Below are 22,408 nucleotides of genomic sequence, written 5' to 3'. Positions count from 1 at the left end.
TATCTTCTCAATAAATATTTATTAAGTGGAAGAATAAATAATGCAAACATAGCTAAGTATTGACTACACTGATGGAAGGAAGGAAGGCCATAACTAATTCAGAAATAATAGATATTTGCAAGTGTCTACAGTGGTCTTGTAATTCACACACTCCCATGCACTCTACCTACACTACCTTCTGAAAGGGCACTGGGGCAGAGGATCTCACTCCCCTGCAGAATCCTTTTAGGCTCTTACAAGATTTCTGAGGACTCCAAAGTACGTATTTTTATACCTGGATTTCATGGATAGGTTTTAAAATTGAGAGTAATCTAAAATATGCAGTAGTTCATATAAAAATGAGAGCATTATATGCTGACATAAATGATATAGTTAATGAAAAATAACTCTTTAATCATATGGAAAATATTGCTTCACTGAGTTTATGTATCTATCACAGCTCCTAAATGTTGACATATTTAATCATATAGTGTGTTCCAAACTCCCCATTTATTACCATCATCATTGATATTACAAACTCAGGCTGCAGGTATGTTTTTCAAAATCCTCATTTCTGCTGAAAGCTCTGACTTTGCTATTTGCAACCACAGTTGTCTTTTTGGAAGTCATGAGCTCATTTAATTTGTTTTCAAGAAAATTCCAAGTCTAAATAAGCATAGACTGCTATGGGTTCTCTCTTGTAAAAATTACATTCCATCCAACAAGTGGCTAGATGTCACAGGTATGCTTTCTCTGAAGATGATCACGTGATGCAGCAGACAGATGTGTGCTGTGGGAACTTTTATCACATAAGACATGAAAACCACAAGCACTCAAGTCAACTTTCATTACAATCACCTTTATTATTATTATTATTATTATTATTATTATTATTATTATTATTATTGGTTTTTCGAGACAGGGTTTCTCTGTGTAGCTTTGTGCCTTTCCTGGAACTCACTTGGTAGCCCAGGCTGGCCTTGAACTCACAGAGATCCGCCCGGTTCTGCCTCCTGAGTGCTGGGATTAAAGGCATGCGCCACCACCGCCCGGCTACAATCACCTTTTACATAGTCTTGTCAAGGATATTTTAAGTGAAAATAGGTCTGCTTTCTTGCTGCAAATATGTGTAGAGGACAGTGGGCACTAGTACAGTGTGGTGGGTTATGCTAGGGTCTCAGGGAGGCACAGAGAGAGCTAGTACAGTACAGGTGGGCTACTATTAAGGCTTTAGCAGTTTTGTCAATGATTGTTACAGTGAAATGGTAAAGGAAGTCTGATTCTGGACCCTCCAGGGCCTATAAGCCACACTTGGAACAACACTGTGTTGAAGTAATAAAAAACTACCAAGTCCATGGAGTGAGCATTTCATTCACTCAAAACAAAACCTAAGCCAGGTGGTACATATCCATAATCCCTTCCACTTGGGAGGTGAAGGCAGGAGGGTCAACATCATCCTTGACTATATAGTAAGTTCAAGGCCAACATGCTACTCTGTCTCAAACACACACACACACACACACACACACACACACACACACACACTCTGATAACTACAGCAGTAGTTATCAATGTCAAGTCTGAAGAAACACTTCTAACCTTGTGTCGAAACTCCAGCACACATTAAGCTATTTGACCCCAAGTAAGTTCTCTGGCATCTCAGGCCTCCATTTCCTTGTCTCTAAACAGACTGAAGCTCTTAGGGAACTACAGTCACATTCAAGACAGAGCTATGCCAGCTGTGAGAGCACTGGCGTGGACCCTCAATGGACCAATGACAGCTGACACTCGTCCTCAGCATGAAGGTGGGGATAGAGACTGACTTCCTCTACTACTTGCAGAGAGACAAACCATAAACGAGTGTTATGGGAATTCTGTCACTGATCCACTAGCCAACTGAGAGGAGCATGTTAGTCCAAGAGGCAGGGTTTTCACTGGGGATGGATATGACCCAGAAAAAAGGCTGAGCGGAGAGGTGTGCAGCCCTTTCAAGCTAGGAAAGCAGCGGGTGTTGCAGATGGCTTATGATTCGGCTCAGGTTCCCCCTTTGTTCTTTAATATCTGCACATGGGATTTTGCATTTGAACAAATCATAAAGGAGTTTCTAACAAAAGGGTGCTCATAAGCACTTATTATCTTTTTATAATGTGATGCCATAAATCCAAATGTCGGGAATTGTTCCAAGTCGCCCATTGTAGGGAAGACGATGTGGTACTATGAATGAAATAAGGTTGAGTGTAAGCATCCTTTAAAAAATTCCTATCTATCTGTGTGTGCATGTCAACATGTGCACGCTCATGTCATGGCATGCATGTGGAGGTCAGAGAACAACTTTCAGGCAGGCGGATCTCTCTGAGTTCAGGGCAGTCTGGTCTACATACAGGGTTCCAGGCCATCCAGGACTACACAGTGAGACCCTGTCTTTGAGAAAGAGCATTTGGCAATAGAAGCCCACAGATGCAGGTTCAAATCCAGTATGGTTACTTTCCTTAGACAAGTCACTGCTGAGTTTTAAACGTTTCTTCTCTGTAAAGTGGAAACAATAGACATAACTCGGTAACTCAATAATATCTACATTCTTCCTCACAACAACAGTAAGAGGCAGAGTAACATCACCCCCTTGGGTGGTGCCCTACTGCCACAGAGCAACACGACAAGACCGGCAACGTCAGCTGTGCCAAACAAGGCAGCTGACACGGTACAGTGGCTCCTTCTAGCCATAGTCAGGGGACTTTAAACACGTCCAATCAGAGTAACAAGTTGTACCGTTCATTCACAGATCTCCTTGAGTCACCGTGAGCAAGCCGCCGCTCCGCTGCGGTAGGTACTCTGGAACAAGGCAGCTTTCCTCCGTCTAAGAGCTGCTGGGTGACTGCTTTCCAGCAGACGTTATCAGAGGCACTTCTCAGATGTTAACCCATTCTCTCTTCACTGCGCCCTGGCAGGATTTTTGCCACTGTGTGAAGGATGAGACTGAGAACAGTGGAACAAAAGGGAAGTACTCAGACACCCCGAGAGCTGCCCTTTTCGAGTGACTGTCTCCAGCTGTCTCCTAGGTCTTCTGAGGAAGCAGCCTCACTCTTGTTTGCTCCGTCTCTCTGGGGCCTCCTGATCCAGTGTGCACACGCACCGGTTAGATAATCATTTTCCCTCTTTACCCTTCTGGTTTTTCCCACTTCGGCTAACGTGTTTGTCTTGGAACGGGTACTTCTTCTGGTAAGGCCCATGAGATATATAAATATAGTGAGAAAAATACTTCATAGAGAACTTAATTTGTTTTATGCCAGATAACGTATTGATGAAGACTAGAGAAAATAAAGGACTGAGGTAGGGAAGGAGAGAGAAATGAATGAGCATGCGTTTGAGGAAGACCTAGTTCCTTCTTTTGCTGTGGTATAATACTGTGGTCCATGAGCTGAACAAACTGATTTCTACATCTGTTTCTGCAGTAATGTTCACTTGGATTAATCATAGTTAACTGTAAGTTTCCATACTGCCATATGTCAAGTGTGAAAAGTTGTCAGAGATGGTTTTAAAGGTCTTTCCAAATCTATAATTTTATGATGCAATATGATTTTTATCAAATACAGTATTTTACCCAAATCCCCTAGTTCTGTCAGAGTAAGGATCCAAAGCTGCCTGAACACCAACAGTGAGCTAGAGATTCATTAGGACATATAATCAGGACACTGATGAGGTCACCCACACTTTCTTTTCTTTCTTTTTTCTTTTTCTTTTCTTTTCCTTTCTTTTTCTTTTTTCTTTCTTTTCTTTTTTTTTTTTTTTTTTTGGTTTTTTGAGACAGGGTTTCTCTGTGTAGTTCTGGTGCCTGTCCTGGATCTGTAGCCCAGGCTGGCCTTGAACTCACAGAGATCCGCCAACCTCTGCCTCCCGAGTGCTGGGATTAAAGGCGTGTGCCACCACTGCCTGACTTTTTTTTTTTTTAAAGATTTATTTATTTTAGCCAGGTGGTCTTCCTTCCTTCCTTCCTTCCTTCCTTCCTTCCTTCCTTCCTTCCTTCCTTTCCTTCTTTCCTTTCTTTTTTTAAAAGATTTATTTATTTAGCCAGGCAGTGGTGGCGCACGCCTTTAATCTCAGCACTTGGGAGGCAAAGCCAAGCTGATCTCTATGAGTTTGAGGCCAGCCTGGTCTACAGAGTGAGATCCAGGAAAGGCACCAAAACTACACAGAAAAACCCTGTCTCTCTTTTTTCTGGCATCAGAAAAACATAGCTAAGCAAAGATTTCTGGGAGATAAATCCTAAATGCAGAGATGCGAGCAGCCTTCTGTTCTGAACTGTCTTGTCATGGATGTTTATAGAAGAAATAAACTTGGAATCTAGAGTCTCTTCCAGTAGCAATGCGTAGTTTTCTGTCACACAAAGCAAGGGTGCCTCCCTCAAAAGTCAACTTGGGCAGTTTTGCTCAAAGCCTATTTTAAAAGATGATGGAGAAATCTAGCTGAGCACAAACAAGTGGGCATGCATGCATCATCTCTCCTCATTTCTGACTGGGGAGGTCATGTGACCAGCTATTTTAAATTACTGTTGCCTTGAGTTCCCTATGACAGCTCACAACCTGGAACTGTGAGCAAAATAAACCCGTTCATTCCAGTGGCTTTTTGTCAGGGCATCTTGTTAGGGTATCAGAAGTGAAACCAGGACGGTCATCTTCCATGGAGTTCTCACTCGGGGTTGCTTTCCTGGAATACAAAGTACTGCATGTACAGCTGTGACTGGCCTTCTGTCATGCTGTTGCAGGGCATGAGGAGCAAGAGAAGAGCGCCAGGACACTCTCACCCTAATACTCTTGTGTAATCATTTGTAATAAATAATATGCAAAGAGCCCATCAGTCTGTTCTTTGTCACAGACCCAGAAGTCTCAAGTCTCGTGAAAGAAGCCACAAAACTATGGCAGGTCAATTTCTGGTTAAAAAGAAAATCTCAGGTCCCTAGAGTAGGAGATGGGACTGGGCGCTGATAATCCATGACTAAGAGGATGAAGTACAGACATGTTTTCACATGTTCCCAGTCACCTCTACAATGCAATGTAACAGTCTATAAAGCTCCAAGCAGTCTAAACTGGAATTTAAATCAATTATGAAGTTTTCACATGTCCCATCAAGTCTGCCAAGCCCCTGCTGTATGATATAGCAGTTCTTGACACAGTCACACAGTTCAATTAAAAGCTTAGAAATTTCCAGCTGGGAACTGTAAATGCTCCTAATGTAACTTCTTAAGAAAAGACTCAAGTGAAAGGCACACCATGCCAGCTTTCCCTGAAAAACTTTGCTGCCTTCAAAGTACCACTGCCACAGGAAGTGCGGGAAGCCAGGTTTCTAAGACAAACATTTTCCTTCCTTCCTTGGCTAACGCTCAGCCAAGATCAAACAAGGATCACCAAAGACCACAGCAAGGGAGAGACTGGAGTCTGTTCGTGCCCAGGCACTGGGGAAGAACAAGTTAACTCTCTATTAAAATGAGAAATCACACGCACTGTTTGAATTTGGTAAATACTGTACTTCCCCAACTGCTGGCACTCAAGAGTCCCTCACAGGTAATCACTAAGATCTACCTGCCAAAATAAACTGTTATTATTACCAAACTCATTTACCCAATGGCACCTCCATTTTTACCCTTTAAGGAAATATAGGCTATCAGAAGAAATTCTGGGCACTTGGGAGGCTGAAACAGGATGATCCTAAGTTCAAGTCACCCAGGCCATACAGCAAGTTCAAGGACAGCCAGAAGTATACTGTGAGATCCAATCTTAAAGTAATCAACAAGAAATGGGTCATCTGTGCCAGCTCTTCCAAAGGTAACCAAAGCCAGGAGGGAACAGGGAAAGTGCTCTTGTGCAGATGCCTGAGAGTGACGCCCTTTCACCAGACACCTCTGTGGAGGAGGCAGAATTCACACCTTTGACAAGACCTTTCAGATATGTCCAACCGATGGCCCAGGGGCCACATGCAGCTGAGAATGACTACAAATGTGGCCGAGAAGACTCATGGAGGTGGCCCAACATGAAACTGTTGATTAGATATTTCTCGAGAGTGAACGGAGCGTGTGACAGTGTCACACTGCAACCTCAAAAGGCAGGAACGTGGGACAGAGGAAAGAAAATGACCGTTCTCTCTAATTCTGGACACTTTCAGGACCCCTGCCCAGCTTTTATTGCACGCTGCTGAGACGGGCACTCTGCCGCATCACTGTGCTCTCTCTGTTGGAGGTTCAGCAGCGGTTCCTTTCACTTGCCTGCTTCAAGCCCTTAACTTGTCTCCTCATCCCCGCTTTATCACTCGGCCAGAAGACCAACAAGGCCAGACTTCCACCCCCTCCCCCGGCTGCTCAAACACAAGGGGATTATATACTTAGAAGCATCACCAATCCCTTCCTGAGGTCACAGGGCAACTAACAGCAAAACACAACGTTGCTGTCCACAGCTTCCTTCTGTTACTGCCTTCTCGGCCTTCCAACGCTGGGGCCGAGTCCAGCTTTACTCTACACACAACATGTTAATCATCCAAGCAGGATCTGTCTACAAACCAGCATGACCCTCCCCAACACATTCCTCTAGTAGGCTGAAGATGGGGAGAACAGGTAACTAAGGCATCCTTACCGTCAGTTCGTACAACATTCTTTCCCAGACCAAAAAGGGCCCAAAAGTCTCCAGGCATTGTGTCAAACCTGCAAGTCACCTTGGATTACCAAACAGTGGAGCCTCACAGACATAACTGGCCCCTGATGAGAGGGGTAACTTCACAGAAAACAGGTTGAACCCTCAAGCAAGAAGGACTTCTTTTGAGCCTCCTTGCAGAATTCATAGTAAAGATAAAGATCAACCAGATGACACTTAGGCAAAATCACTTAATTAATGCAGACTTTACTTGGTTCCGATTCTACCTCCATCAAAACATAATGCTCATGGCAGTACCCTAAAGACAGGCCGAAATGCTTCCTTCTTCCCAGAAGGTCGTTTTGACTAGACATTTATTGTTTTTTGTTTTTGCTTGCTTTGGTGCTGGAAGAGTGCACAGGCCTTGCAAGATGGTAGCCCCTAGAGTCAGACTTCTGACCTAGGGTTCTGGCAATAACTGTCACTATTGTCATAGCCATCTTACAGCCGGGATGCTACAGAGAGAAGTTAAGTAACTTCCGCAAGATTCCATAGCTAGTAAACCTTGGCAATCGGCTCTGGCGTCTGTGCTACACTACACAGCACTGCCTGGCAGTACTGTGAAAGAGGAAGTCTTAACTACAAACAAATAAATAGGTTTTTCCATTTACGGATGTGCAGTGGGTATATATGTGACTTCCCGGGTGGGGGGGGGGGGCGGGGAATGGTAAAGACAGAAGGAAGAGCAAAGCAGGAGAAGAGACTAAAGGGAAATGTCTGATAATCCAAAGGTGTGGACACGAGACATAAAGGAAAATCTTTTTCTTTCCTCTTTTTGTTGTTGTTTGTTTTAAAGACAGAGCCTTGGCTGTCCTGGAATTCACTGTGTAGACTATGCTGACCTTGAACTCCACAGAGATCTGCCTGCCTCTGCCTCCTGAATACTGAGCTCAAAAGTGTACACTACCATGCCGGGCTGAAGGAAAATAAAGGCAGGAAATAAATAATTATAATCCACGCAATCTCTAACATATAACCTACTCCTCTACAAATGGATCACTAACCTCAGATAACAGACCATCAAATACATGCTGTATCAGACTTTCAGAAGAATTTATAAAGTTCATCAAAACAGAGATCACATCGGTTTATGATTCCTCTAGGGTAACAAGAGTTTGTGGTGGGTATATTGTCATTAAATATGAATAGCCTATGCACCACTCGAAATCATTCCTTATATTTATGTCCCACTAAGAAATTTTTAAAAATTCATTAAAATCCTCTCATAGCTAAAAAATATGTGACTCTTATACTTGTTGAAGATCACATAAAATACTGGCTCTTCTGAGTTTTACAGCTGACATGTATAAAATAGTGCAGACTTTCCTGAAAGAGAACTTAGAATATGCATAGAAAGTTTCTCACTGAAAGGAGTTACTAAGCACAGGTAAAGCCAGAGCAGCCTGGCTCCCCAACCTTGGCCTCTGCACTGCGATGCATTCCTCATCAAGCTTTGTGATCCCACCCTAGATACAAACATTTGGTAGGAAATGAGTTCTCTCAAGATGCAAACTCTGGTCTCCATTTCCAATTCAAGACAAGTCTTTTTTCAGAGAATAAATCTTAGTTTCTGGACCCAGACTTCAATGTGCATATAAAGCTTTTGAAGATGATTTGAGAGAAGGCTACATAATGAGCTCCTCTTGGATGACAAGGATGCTCTGTTGAGACAACTGCTCAGACAAGAAGCACCAGCAGCAAGCACTCAGAACTGGCTAGAATTTGCCTGTTCCAATGTGACCAATAGCATACACCACTGTTGTTGGCTGAATGAATGACGCTTTAAGTCCATAGTTCCTTTCTATGAATCCCAATCCCAACTCATTCATTCTTGTTTTGTTATTAAAAATCAGACCTCCTTTTCTCTCTTCCTTCCATTATCTCGAACGATGAGACTAATGCTCAAGGCCTTCCACAGTAAGTCACCCATTCATCCTGCTTCTTCCTTTTAACCCCTGCACAGGTCAGCAGCAGGCCAGCCAAACCAGAGTGTGTAAATTGGTTTACAATTCCTTTTTTTATTTCACTGTTATTATCCATTGCACATGGCGCTGAGCTATATAAAGACATTTTCACACAGGCGTACATTATCCATTGAACACATTCTCTCTCTATCCACCTTTCTTTCTTTTTCTCTTCTGGGACCAGCAATTTTTACACAGGTCCCTTCTAATCATGGCTTCTTGGTTTGGTGGCTGTCATTGATGCTTTCCTGAGCTGGCAGCATCTACCGCCCCTGCTCTCTAGTCACCTTGCCTCATCTCTCAGTGTCTTCTAGACCCAACTCCCTCCCTGCTGGAAGAGCTCTATTTCATTATAACGCTCCCAACATTCGGACCTATACAAGTCCTTTATGCCACTCCTATATATGGACACAGTCTTGTCTGCTACTGGTTACAAGTTATTGGAGGGCAAGAGCCTTATTATCTTATGTTACATAAGATATATCTTACATTACTTACTATAATTCCTTACTCAGATAATGCTAAATGAAAATCCATTAACATAAAGTAAGGGCCATTTATCACTGATAAATCCCAATGTTCCTACATCCAGATCCAAACTATGTTTCTAATCTTGGTTTGTTTTCTGTTTTTGGAACCACAAAAAAATGGGCATACTGCTTTATTTGTGATTTTTTTTTTCTAACTACCACACCTAGAAAATTATGTTTAACAATATCTAACACACATTTCCAGAACTTAAGTTATGAACTAATTCATTTGGAATTGTCACATGGAACAGGCCTTAGAAAATATTCATTATAAGAAAACTACTCTGAAACCATCGCGAAACCCCACACATGCGGGCAAAAAAAGGCTCCCGGGGTAGCACGCATCATCAACCTTGCTATGCTGAACAAGGCACAGGCCACAGTTAACTCTTGGATACTCGGGAAGACTCCAGGGTCCGAGGAGATGGCTGTGTTTATGTAAGAGATAAAGTTCCTGCTAGCACAAAGGCAGTTACTGGCCAAGCCCTTACTACTTTCCACTCTAATGCATAAAATGTCCAGAGACCAGGCATGAACTCACTTGTGAGTCAATGTAAAATAGTCTCTACTAAATTCTGAAGACAGATAAAGAACAGAAACTAGTTCTGAAAAATTATCAAAAATGAGCCCACGTCACCATACCTGACACTGCTAACAAGGCTATGGCTAGAGAGGTGGGCCATAGAGGAAAACCTACCATATGACTATTCTCCCAAATGGACATAGCATTAAAATGATTCCTAATGACTTATTGCTACACCCATAGATCAATGCACTGCTCAATTCTCATCAGAGATGCTTCTTCTTGCAGTAGCAATTAACACAGAGACCCACAGCCGGTCAGTGTACAGACAGTAAGCGGCTTTGGAGTGTGCAGCCCTAAATGGGACATCTACCTCATACCCACCCCCAAAGCTCAGGGATTTATGCAGAAGAGGGGCAGAGGTGATGGAGGACTTCAAGGAAACAATGTCCTCTGGATACAACAGGGCAGACGCACAAATGAACTCACAATGATTGTGACAGTGTGCACAAGACCTGTGCATGCTCAAGACAGATAAAACCCAACATGGAAGAGGGGAGGGTGGTCACAAAGTCCCAGTCCCTAGCTGAGGCACTACTGCGAGTGATCACTACTGGGAGACGTACAGTCGTTTTTCTTTAACGGTGTGATACCTGGTATAGTGACCACACTCTAGGGCAGGCCCCATGCCCGGAAGTAACTGGTCAACGCAACTGGACTCAGTAAGTTTTTTTAAAAGGCAGGAGATTTTTCTCTGAAACTTTGCAACTTAAAATCTTTTCTTTAGAACATAAAAAGACATGCAACCTCCTGAGTTACATATGCAGCTCACATATACTTTAAAGCATTATTTTCCAATATCAAATTAATTATTCATAATGCACAGATTGCTATTCACCTTTAAGCAACAGTCCTGCATGTCTCTGCTTTGTGTGTTTACATTACTCTAGAACTTATTTGTAACCTTTTGATAAAGCAATATCTACAAAGATTTCTCAAATATCTAATAAACAAGACAAAGCAATCACGGGGAAAATGATGCAACTTGAACTTGTCATCTTTCATTCTATGCATTTCATATCAGCCAATACAATTTCCTGTCCTTAGGAACAAGAAAACACTTAAAATTTATATAAATAATTTGGGATTTATAAATGTTATGAACTAAAACATAAACTACAAGAAATGAAAATAACATTGCTATTTCTGCATGTCCCCACCTCCTCAGGAGACTATGGGCCAAAAAAAAGAGAAAGCTGTCATCGATGGCGTGGTGTACATACTGTTACTCACACACAAGTTCGTTTTTATGCATACTTAATAAGGAATTTGAGCTTTTGGATGGTAACTAATTGTAATACAAGCCATTTTTCATCTCAGTTAACTTAAAAAAATAAGCATTTTTGAACAATAACAACAACAACAGCAGCAGCAAAGGCAGGGGAGAGAACATGAGGCTAGGTGAGTAGGGAGGTGGAGGGCGACCTGGGAAGAGTTGGGGGAGAGAGAGAGATGATCAAAATGGACTGTATGAAATTCTTGAAGAATTAACAAAAACCCAATGGCTGGGGACAGTAGTGGAACCAATGCATAATCTGAGCAAAGCTGTCATTTCAACCTCCAGTGTAAGAGTAAGAATTAAAGGAAAAAAAAATTCCTGATACATGTTTTACTTGAAAACTGCTAAGTCCACACTGAGCAGCCTACTAGGGGAAAAAAATAAGCCATATATATTAGAAAACCCTGCAAATGGCACTTATGATGTGACAATTAACTTTCCTCCCTTTAAAGATCACATATGCTTGGAAAAGGAGGCGGGGTGACGGCTGTTATGGCAGGCCGAATCATAACTCCTCAGGAGATGTTAACATGTTACTGCACTTGGCAAAAAGGAAGATGCACTTATGGCTCTGTACGGACACTGAGACCACCGGTGAGGAGACTGCGGGTTAGGTAGGGCCAAGGTGCCATCTACGTGGAAGGGAGAACCACAAAAAGGAGGCCGCAACAATGAGAGGGACTCAGTCACCCACTCCTGACGGTGGCAGAGGCCATGAGTCAAGGAACAAGGAGCTTCTAACAACAGAGCCTCTAGGAGAGAATGCAGCTCTGCTGACCTGTGATTTTACCATACAAAACTGTAATAAGAGACATTTATGTAAATCATGTCAGCAGTTGATGAGGCAGTAACCAGATCATGACAACGTTAAACAGCTATGGGGAGAATACTTGGGCGGAGGGCACTGTAGTCCAGTGGTACAGCACCTGCATAAAACCTTATCAAAAATAAAAAATGAAAACTCTCAAGGGCAAACAGAGACAACTGTGACAGTGTTGTATGATGCTTCAGAAAACATTTAGCACAGCTGTCAAGCTTTCCTTTGTGTTGCTGACAAAGTGTCTGTGCCTCTGGAAAGCTGACACACAACCTAAGGTGAGACCTACCATTCCATTACTTAAAAGGGACCAAACATAAATACCATAAATACTCTAATCAACAAGTAGGTTAGGAAACTAAACAGAATAAGGTGTTCTCAACCGCATGCAAAGTAGCAGAAAACTGAGAAAAATCGGTCATTTTTGCATGTTTAAAAAGGACACTGACATGGTACCCTATCAGAAGACCAGCCAAAAGGCAAAACTCGGTCTTTGCCTTAAACAAACTCTTTCCTATTTACCTGATGATCCTCTGGGCGGCGTACTGATGGAGAGAACGAAACTGTGCTGACATATTTGCTAAAGCTGCCAAACAATTTGTGTGCAGGTACTTGTCCTGTGGGAAAAGAACAAATTTAAAACACACATCACGTCTTCTTCATGCTCCGAGGAAGATTAACTAAAAGCAAACACACACCCCACTAATGTTAGAAAAGTGTCCAGGATCTATATTCTCTAGTTCCCAAATCTATAAAGCACTGAGAAGTCGGAGTGTTTCCACAGTTCATTTAGAAGCAATGGACATGAAATACGATGATACAGATGCTCATTCCCATCACGTAAAAATGAGATCATCTGCAGCAGAAACAGTAGTGCTTCTGCAGTGGGCTGCTCCTGACCCTCTCCACCACACAGCAGAGTATACGCTTCCTTCTTTCTAAAACACAAGTTCTTCTCCCTCCTAAACCACAACTGCCAACTATGATCTCAGATAAAAACCAACGGGGTATATACATCTACCCCAGCCCATAGAGAAAGATACAAGAAAACATTAAATAAACAACCTTTTAGCTGTGGATTCTGTACATTGCTTTCCTTGGTAACACATTTCTACTGACTAAGACTGAAATTTTACAGAATTCATCAGAATTATTTTTTCTCAACTTTTCAAGAACTCTTGTACTTTGGGGATTGTTTTCCTTTGTTTTGAAGACAAGAGCTCATGTAGTTCAGGCTGGTCTCAAATCTGCTATGTATGCTGGACATGATGGCACACATCTTTAATTCCAGCACTAGGGAAGCAGAGACAAGTGAATCTGTGAATCAAGGCCAGCCTGGTTGACATAGTCAGTTACAGGCCAACAGGGGCTACAGAGTAAGTTCCTGTCTCAACAAAACAAAAGTGCTATATGTCGTTGAGGATGACCTTGAAAGTGACTGGCATGTACTTGTGTGTTTGGTTTATGCAGTGCTGTGGCTAGGGCCCAGGGCTCTGGAGTGCCAGCCACTACTGCCAGTTGAACAACAACCCCAGCTCCTTGTACTTTTCTTCCTGGTCTCAATTTGTATTTTTGCATATTCATCTATTTATATATTTTGTTGTGGCTTTAAAAGGGCACACCAGTGTTGTCAGTGAAGCAAGGGCATCAGTAGCTTTGATCTCAATGTGTTTCACTGCTTGCTCTCCATTTCATACAAAGTATACTGCATCAAACAACTAGTACATATTAATAAACAGACAGACAGAGCAGTATAATCATGTAATAAGTACTGATATCAATTTTTCTAACATATTCTATGAGAATAAATTTAAATTTTCTAGCACATTTCATAACTATATTTTACAACATGGTCTGAACAACATAAAGGCAGAGAAATAGCTGTGGAATACTTACTCTAGTCCTGGTCATATTGTATTGTATGGTTCTTATTACGACCAAAATTAGGAGACTCCCCAGGGAAATTTCAGTTAAGACTCGTTCTGAATACCAAGTAATGTTTTTTAATATCTGTAATAAGGAATAAAAGTTTGAGTAAAAATGACTCCATTAGGAAAAAGGTGTATCACTCATTTCCTGGTAAATTTAGTTTTGCTCTAAAGGTAAGTTAAGCAGTAAAAAGTGAGTGGAGGGCTTCAGGTCTACCAAGCAAAGGGCACTAATAGGTTTATTCCTCTCTTCTTAAATAGATTGAGGGAGAGAAAACCACCAGGTCTGCAAATCAACAGGTTGTCTACTGATGTCATTAGTAGACAGAGAGGAGATGTGCATATCTACTGATGTCATTAGTAGACAGAGAGGAGATGTATGTGAAAGAAACACAGCACACAAGATAAAAGGAACAGAAAAAGCAAACAGAACTTAGCAATTAGAAAGCAAAGTAACACAGAGTAGGTGCTGAGAGACAGAACTATCCCTAAGGATAATTAGGAGAGCTCAGGGACACTGTGAGCCCAGCGTTCAAGAAGAGACAGCCCAGGTCCTCCTAGGGTTGTTATGAGCAGCCAGTGAGGACCAAGGCAATAAAGGGTATCTTAGAAAAAGTACACAAATTCCTTAAGAGACAGCTAACAAAACTCAGACTAACCAAACTGTATATGAATAAAGTAATACATCATGACCAATCATGGTTTATCCCAAGAATGGAAAGATTGCTTTAATAGTAAAAGATATATCAGTATAACTCACTATATAACAGATTGGAATACAAAAAAAGCATAAGATCAAAAATATATCTTACAATCCACTAATAATATATATAAAAAACATTGGACAAAAGATGTTCTCTTCAACAAATGGTGCTTGGAAAATTGGATATCCACATGTAAAATAAAACTAGATCCCAATTTTTCACCCTGTACAAAAATCAACTCCAAATAGATCAGATGTAAAATTCTGAAGCTGACAGAGGAAAAATACTTCAAGATACAGGCATAGGCGAGGACTCCCTGCATAGGACTCCAGTTGCTTAAGAAATAATCACAATTGACAAACGTCATTTCAGGAAGCTAAAAACTTGAGTACATAAAAGTAAACAATATAGTGAAGAGAACCTGCAGAGAAAATCTTTGCTATCTACATATAAGACTGATATTTAGAATACAGGAGGAACTCAAAATACCAAATAACAAGAAATCAAACAACCCAATCAATAAATGGAGTAAGGATATGAGTAGATAATTTTAAGAAAAGCTGAAATAAACACAAAAAAACATTTAACCTCACTAGTCATCGGAGAAATTCAAATAAAAACAACCCAGAGATGACACCTTCTCCCAGTCAGAACGGCAGACATTTAGAAAACAGTAACAGATGCTGAAGGTATGGCAAAGGGCACACCAGGCAGAGGAGATGGCTCAGTGTTTGCCATTTAGCCTGACCCCTCAAGTCTGGCACACACTTTTTTTTTTAAAGTGAAATCCCAAACACTTCTGGTGGGAATGTAAACTAAGTCCAGCTACTATGGAAATCAATATGGTAGTTCCTCAATAAACGAAAAATAGATGTAACACATGACCCTTTTGGTCATACACCCCTTTGGGGTATTTACCCAAAAGCCTCCAAGTCATTGCGTTACAAAGACACCTGACCATCATGCTCACAGCTGTACTGACCACAGGTGCTAAGTTATGGAGCTGACCTAAGTGTCCATCAATAACATTATGAAGAAGATGTAGTATAAACACATAATGGGATTTTTTTTTTTTCTGCCTTTAAGAACAAAGTTAGCTAGGTGTGCTAATACACTCACACCTGTGAAGCCCCAGCATTAGGGAGGCAGAGGTAGGAAGACCAGAAATTCAAGCCTTACACTATATAGATAGTTCAAAGCCAATTTGGGTTACATGAGATGCTATCCCAAAATAACAACAATAAAAAGAACAAAAGGACATCAGTTTCAGGAGAATGGATACAAATGAAGATAATCACATTAAGTGAATTAAGTCAATCTCAGATAAACAGCATGCTTTCTCCTGTTTCTGGTTGTTGGAGTTCAAGTACAGAAAATCATATATATATATATATACATCTGATATTAAAGTAGAAGTGAAATTGTCTGGGGGAGAAAGAGGGAAACAGTCAAGTGCTCAAAACACATTGTATTTTCCTATGAAAGTACCCTTTTGTAAGCCAGTATAAAGTACAACAAACATGGACTGATGAGAACAGAGGCTAATAGTTGAGGAGGGTAAAAGACAAGGCATTAGTCAACAGTTCACGGACCTGAAGGAAACACCATGTCTAGCCCAAGCCCCCGAAACTCTACCAGAAGGAAAACAGATGAAATGCTGAGGCCAAGCACACTTTCTGTTCTGTTCTGTGCCTCTTGCCGGTCGAGGGAACTCACCACTTCGTGAATGGACCTGTTGAAGCCGTCATCTTCTGTAAGGATCAACAGTATGATGAGGGCCATATAGACGTGGTGTGAATTTCTTTCCTCAACATGATACAGAATCTCAAGAATTGGTAAAACCTAGGAAATAAAAAATTATAATATACAATTTCAATACCTTATGAGAGCTTTACACTGCTGCTTTGTACACTTTGCTCTAAGGTCATGTAGTTTTTGTAAATAAAAAGGATAAACACTCTCATACTGCACGTACTCTCCACACACATACTTAAGGCCCCAAGCAAGGAAGGAAGTCATCACCAACTAACTCTTAAAGGTCTCACCAAAGAAAGGTTAACGTCCAGAGGCCCTTCGGGCTCAGTTAGAAGTCAGATCAACCTCCTCTAATTAAAAGAGGAAGAAAAAGAAACTTGAGCTGTTCAGAAAAGCTTGGCTGCTCCTAAATTTTAAAGCATTTTAATCTGTATGCTTCATACCACTTATACGTTAGGCCTAATAATACAAAAGTGCACTCTATGTCAGTAACTAGTGGAAGGGACTGTTGCTGCCCACAGTGCATCTTCTCAGCGTGTGTCCTGAGACTTAGTCTTCAGTGGGTGTATCAGTCACACACCTCATTTTATGATTCTGCTCACAAATGCCTAACTTCACTTCTAATCTTTTGACACTGCCAATTCGCTCATTCTATACTAAGTAGGGTAACCATCACTAAAAGTATATTATGCCTTGTATGAAATTATGATACATACTGTGCTGGCTAATATTATATCAACTTGACACAAGCTGGAGTCTTTCTCAAAGAGGAAATCTTGACTGAGAAAATGCTCCCACCAGACTGGTCTGTGAGCAAGCCTGTGGTGCATTTTCTTGACTGATGACTGATAAAGGAGGCCCAGCTTACTTCGGGCGGTTCTAACACTGGCTGGGGTCCTAGTGTTTTAAGAAAGAAGGCTGAGCAAATCCATGGAAAGCATTAGATTAGATTCCGTCACAGACAGATGATCTGTACACACCCTCCCACTCCACAGTAGATCCCACCCCTTTGTATGCTCTCCCACCCTAACTGCATAAATGCCCATCCTTGCATTACACTGGAGTCAGAGCCTGAGAGGCCAGCTGCTTCTTGCCCAGAACATGCCTGTTCTCCCTTACAGCATCTGCTGATCTGGCCCTCGATACGGGATGCACAGATCATCTGTCTGTGACTGAATCTAATTCCAAAGTTTACAGCCCACTCTTCCTGTGTTACTTCCCACGTGGACATGTGTGCTTGTCTGGCTCCTTTGGCCTGCAGACCCACATGGACACCTCCCTTGTCTTCTGCTCCTTCCTGGCTTTCTCTCGCCTTATAGTCAGGCTGCAGACCCACTCCGCTACGACCCACAGCTTAAGCTCTAGCCCACTGTATTCTCCATGTGGCTCTGGCTCTTTTGGCCTTTAGACTCACATCCCAAAATCTCTTACCTCTACTTCCTCACTCCTAAGAATCTTTTATTCCTATGATTTTTTTTTTTAATTTTTTTAAATGTGGAGCGCTCTACCACTGAGCTAAATCCCCAACCCCTCCTATGATTTTTTATATGCTGCTCTATACTGTAAATTCTTATTTCAGGATTTGTAAGTTGTTCATCTGACATGGTTTAAAGTCTATAATTTATAACAAAGTCTGCTTCCTGTGGAAAGTTTTGTTTGTCTCGCTGTTAGTAAAGTTCTGTCTATTTTGTATGTATGTATGGATTTGTTCCTGTATATATTCTTGTGGACATGGGAGCCACATGGAATTACTGCAGGGTCAGTTGGCTGTGTAACTGTATGTGGCCACTGCATGTTTAGTTTCTGACTGGTCTTGGATGCCTGAGTTTACGTTTTCCCTGTGTCTTGGTAATAGCTCAACTGTTACTATTCCAAGTAACTGCCTGGGCTCAGAACTTGCCTCTGGGCTTTCTGGCCAACGAATCTGATGCAATGAGAGAGATCAGATGTCATTTGGGTATAAATAATACTAAAGTTATTTTATTCTGGTCTACTCTCCCCCCCAAAGTAATTGGGTATGGTTAAAAATCTGTAACAAAAAGTTAACTTAGAACTTGTAACTCCCAGTTGGAACTGCTCTGGGAAACAATACATGGTCTGCCACCATCTTAATTAAGTACAGCCAGGTGGGCAACCACCATTTTGACTAAGGTTAGAGAACAGGGAGGTCACATGACTTCACACCATCTTGATTAAAGATGACCACATGGAGTGGGCCTACCAAGGAGACAACAGGTATCCAAGATGTTTTAGATTAGGATGGATTTTTGTATGATAATTCCTGTCCTGTCCTAAAAACAGGACAAAAGATAGGATTTAAAACAAGGCTGGTTTAATGAGTTATTAAGGCTTCACCTCCATGCATTCATGTACAGGGATGTATCTTGCTGGCAGCCAGATTTTGTAATGTAAGAGTAATCCCTTTGGTATTGATTTTTAGAGACACTGAATGGTTTACCCTGTTAAAACTTGGTTTTGCCTTCTAGAGATACCGAATTGTTTATACTGTTGAAACTTGGTTTTGCCTTCTACAAATTACGGTTGTGCTCTCTGTCTTCACTCTTGAAATAAAAACTTATGGCCACGGCTGAGCACCAGAGACTGAGGTGTCCCCATCTCATGATGTAGCAAGACAGTGACCTCAGCAGTCTGGCAAAGCGTCTCTCCTCGCCTGAGGTCTGTCCAGGCTAACAGAGACTGATTTAGGACTGGATGTCTAACCTCCTTGCTTTTCCTAACATCATTAAACTGTAGCTAGTTTGGTAAACTAAGTCATACAGAAAACTACATATGTTCTATAATGGTGTACTATAAAAAGATCAGGAAAGATCCCTGGTGGACTGTGTTTATGAATTAAGTCTTACCTTGATAATTAAAAAAAAATCTTTAATTCAGAAATTGTTATTTCCTAAGGCTACACTTAACAGGGATAAAGATATAAAATCCTAGTCTTATAAGACATACAAGTTAACCACAGCCACCTCATAAAGGATCAACTTCTTTGATATGTTCAGATTGAGTCAAGCCTCAAACAAGTAACTAGACACAAACAAACAACATTTGTCTAGTTTAGATATAGCTAACAGGTCCAATAGGACTATGCCAAAGGAACAGATTAATCCTTCCTTTCAGTATTTTTACTGAGATAGCAAACCTACAGATTGTATAATCCTGCATTTAAAAGACATAATTAAATGGTTTCTAGATTTACAAATATGAGTAACTATCACCAGTTAATTTAAGAATATTCACTATTTCAAAAAGAAATCTTAGACTCTAGCTACTGGTTCCCCAGGCACTCTCTTCCTTTTTCCCTCGTATCCAGTGTGAACTATTTTCCAATCACTGTGCCCAAAAGAGAAAATACCTCAACTGACTGCAGGGAAGATTTATTTGGCTCACAGTTTCAGGAGCATCTCACTTGCCACAATGAGGTTATAGCACTGGGGGTAAAAGTAGAAGACTCCTTACAAGGTACAAACCAGGAAACAGAGCCCTCGGACCTCAAGAAGGAGCGGGTACAGCCTTCAAGAGCCAACTACTTCTACCAGCCAGGCTTCCTCTGCTACAGGAACTTGAAAAGGCCCCCACAGGCTGCTGTTGCTACCGAGTCTTTAAATCATAATGTGGAGGGCACTTCGGATTCAGGCTGTGCTGGCTAGTTTTGTGTCAACTTGGCACAAGCTGGAGTCATCAGAGAGGAGAGACCCCTGATTGAGAAAATGCCTCCTTAAGATGCAGCTGTAGGGGCTGGAGAGATGGTTCAGTGGTTAAGCACACTGGCTGTTCTTCCAGAAGACCTGGGTTTAGTTCCTAGCACCCACATGGCAGCTCACAACTGCCTGTAGCACCAGTTCTAGGGGATCTGGCATCCTCATACATGCAGGCAAAATACCAATGCACATAAAAATAAATTATTTTTTTAAAAAAAAGATGCAGCTGTAGGTAAGCCTGTAGGGCATTTTCTTCATTAGTGATTAATGGGGGAGGGCCTAGTCCACTGTGGGTGGGACCACCCCTGGGCTGGTGGACCTGGGTTCTATAAAAAGAGCAGGCTGAGCAAGCCAGTAAGCAGCACTCCTCCCTGAACTCTGCATCAGCTCCTGCCTCCAGGTTCCTGCCCTGTTTGAGTTCCTGTCCTGACTTCCCTCAATGATGGACTGTCACCTGGAAGTGTAAGTGAAATAAACCCTTCCTTCTCCAAGCTGCTTTTGGTCATGGTGTTTCGTCACAGCCATGGTAACTCTAACTAGAACAGACTGTAACATCCACCCAATGATCAAAGGAACTATTACTGCAGGAGCCTCTATGGGTGGCCTACGCGCCATGCCCAGGCTTCCTGCTGATTGCCAAAATTCCCCCAGAACTCCTCATACACAACCACCTCTATGCTCCCCACTCCCATCAGACTTTCACATAGTATTATGCCATTTAAGCCACTGTTTTCCACACCGTTCTGGTGTGGAGACAGAATTTTACTCATCACACTTTTTGTTCTTAATGTCATTGTGATAAGGAATATGCTAAAAATGCTACATTTTATGCTTCTTCAGCATTTACATAGTATTTAAAACCAATAAAAGAAGCTACCAGATGCTGGGGAAGCTGCTTGACCCGTAGAGCCTGAGGCTGAGGGGACATGGGTCAATGAGTGCAGCGGCAGTTCACAGTATTTCAAGGGTACCCTGGTATGGCAGCCTACTCTTCGCTTTGGTGAGACACTGAGGGTGAACATTAGCTCCAGTGGAAATCATGGATTGCTAAGGAGAGCTGTCTGCCAAGACAGATTGTGGAACTGATTTTATCCATGGGTGGACCTTTTCGTGGTGTCTGGCCAGGTGCCTGAAAATGACTACCAGTCCAGGAGTTGCATTTGGAGGGCACGGGCATCTAGGCTGTGAGAAGGCTGGACTCTGGGGCCTAAGCTGGAACAATCACCTTGCTTGCGTCACTGTCAGCAGCAATGTGTGGCAATCAAGAAAATTACATGAACCCCGAGGACAGGACACATCAGCTAGAAGGAGCGAGAAGAAATGAAATGTCCTTGACGGTTACAGAGGATGCTTCGTAGGCCACCTGCTCGGAGGGAACCCTGGGCAACAGGTAGCTTCTAAAGACCTCAAGGCCGGGGCTGTGCCACACTCACTGAGACTGCTGTTCACTCAGTTCTGCTGTGTTGACAAAGTGCAGACCCTCTGTCTATACTGGTGACATCTCCCATCAGGCGAGCACTCTTACCCTCTTGGAAAAGAAAAGAAGTCACTCTTTGTAATGTTGCAAGACACACATGGCATGTTTCTTGGGATACTTACAAGATTTTCCATATCTGTCCGAGCCAGCATGTACGTCCTGACATTGCTATTCTGATGGAGCAGAGTGTACAAGAGGAGCGTGGCTTGGTCAGACGTCTGCTGTTCACACAGGGCTGTGTACAAACTGTTAAAGTTAATCTGGAAGGCATGTGGAACTGACGATGGGAAAGGACTGCTGTCTAAAATACAGAAAAGAAGCAGGAAAATGTATAAAAAGAGCGTGTGAGGACTTCCGAGTAGTGTATTTATACATAATAGTTAAGGGTCTTCAAATAAGTAGCCCATGGCTGATGCACTCACTAAAATTAGTATTTTTAAGGAAAATGGCTAAAATAACATATAACTTAGCTAGTTTTAAAATAAAAGAAAAATCAATATATGAAATACAGCAAGCTTAAGGCAACTGCCATAAAACTTCTATAAAAGTTTTATTTAAATGAAAATTGAAGGGATTGGAGAGAAGGCTCAGTGTTGCAAACTGCTTTGGCGGAGGAACTGTTTGGTTCCCTGCACCCACACTGCGGCTCACAACCATGTGTTAACTCCACCTTCCGGCTTCTGCGGTACCTGATGCACTCAAGCCCATAACCACATAAAGACAAACACATACACACATGTTTAAAAATAAATAAAACCAATCTTTAAAAAACTAAAACTTGAACGGTAATTGACTACAACTGCTAAGACACTAAAGTTTCTAAATGATAAGAAGTCTAAATCATAGATCAGCCATCTTAAGAACCTGAGTGAAGGTAAATTAATTAACTGATTAATCAGTTTAAACGTGTGTATGTGTAAGAGAGAGAGAGAGAGAGCACATGCATAAGTATGAGTGTGAGTGTGTGAGTGTGTGTGTGCGCGCGCGCGCGCGCATACACACATG

General features: G+C 41.8%; 1 protein-coding gene across 1 annotated transcript in view; it reads right to left on the bottom strand.

The window, feature by feature from the left end:
- Dym (dymeclin) overlaps positions 1 to 22,408 on the bottom strand; it is a 277,340-nt gene that overhangs the window by 156,138 nt on the left and 98,794 nt on the right. Inside the window, exons 10-13 of the mRNA XM_036205223.1 lie at positions 21,526 to 21,704; positions 16,175 to 16,300; positions 13,723 to 13,836; positions 12,349 to 12,443 (exon numbers count right to left, since the gene is read on the bottom strand). Coding sequence (XP_036061116.1) covers positions 12,349 to 12,443; positions 13,723 to 13,836; positions 16,175 to 16,300; positions 21,526 to 21,704 — 514 coding nt within the window. The remainder of the gene's footprint in view (positions 1 to 12,348; positions 12,444 to 13,722; positions 13,837 to 16,174; positions 16,301 to 21,525; positions 21,705 to 22,408) is intronic.

Source organism: Onychomys torridus, chromosome 13, assembly GCF_903995425.1.
Source record: "Onychomys torridus chromosome 13, mOncTor1.1, whole genome shotgun sequence".
NCBI lineage: Eukaryota > Metazoa > Chordata > Mammalia > Rodentia > Cricetidae > Onychomys > Onychomys torridus.
This window is presented reverse-complemented; position numbering and strand designations above follow the sequence as displayed.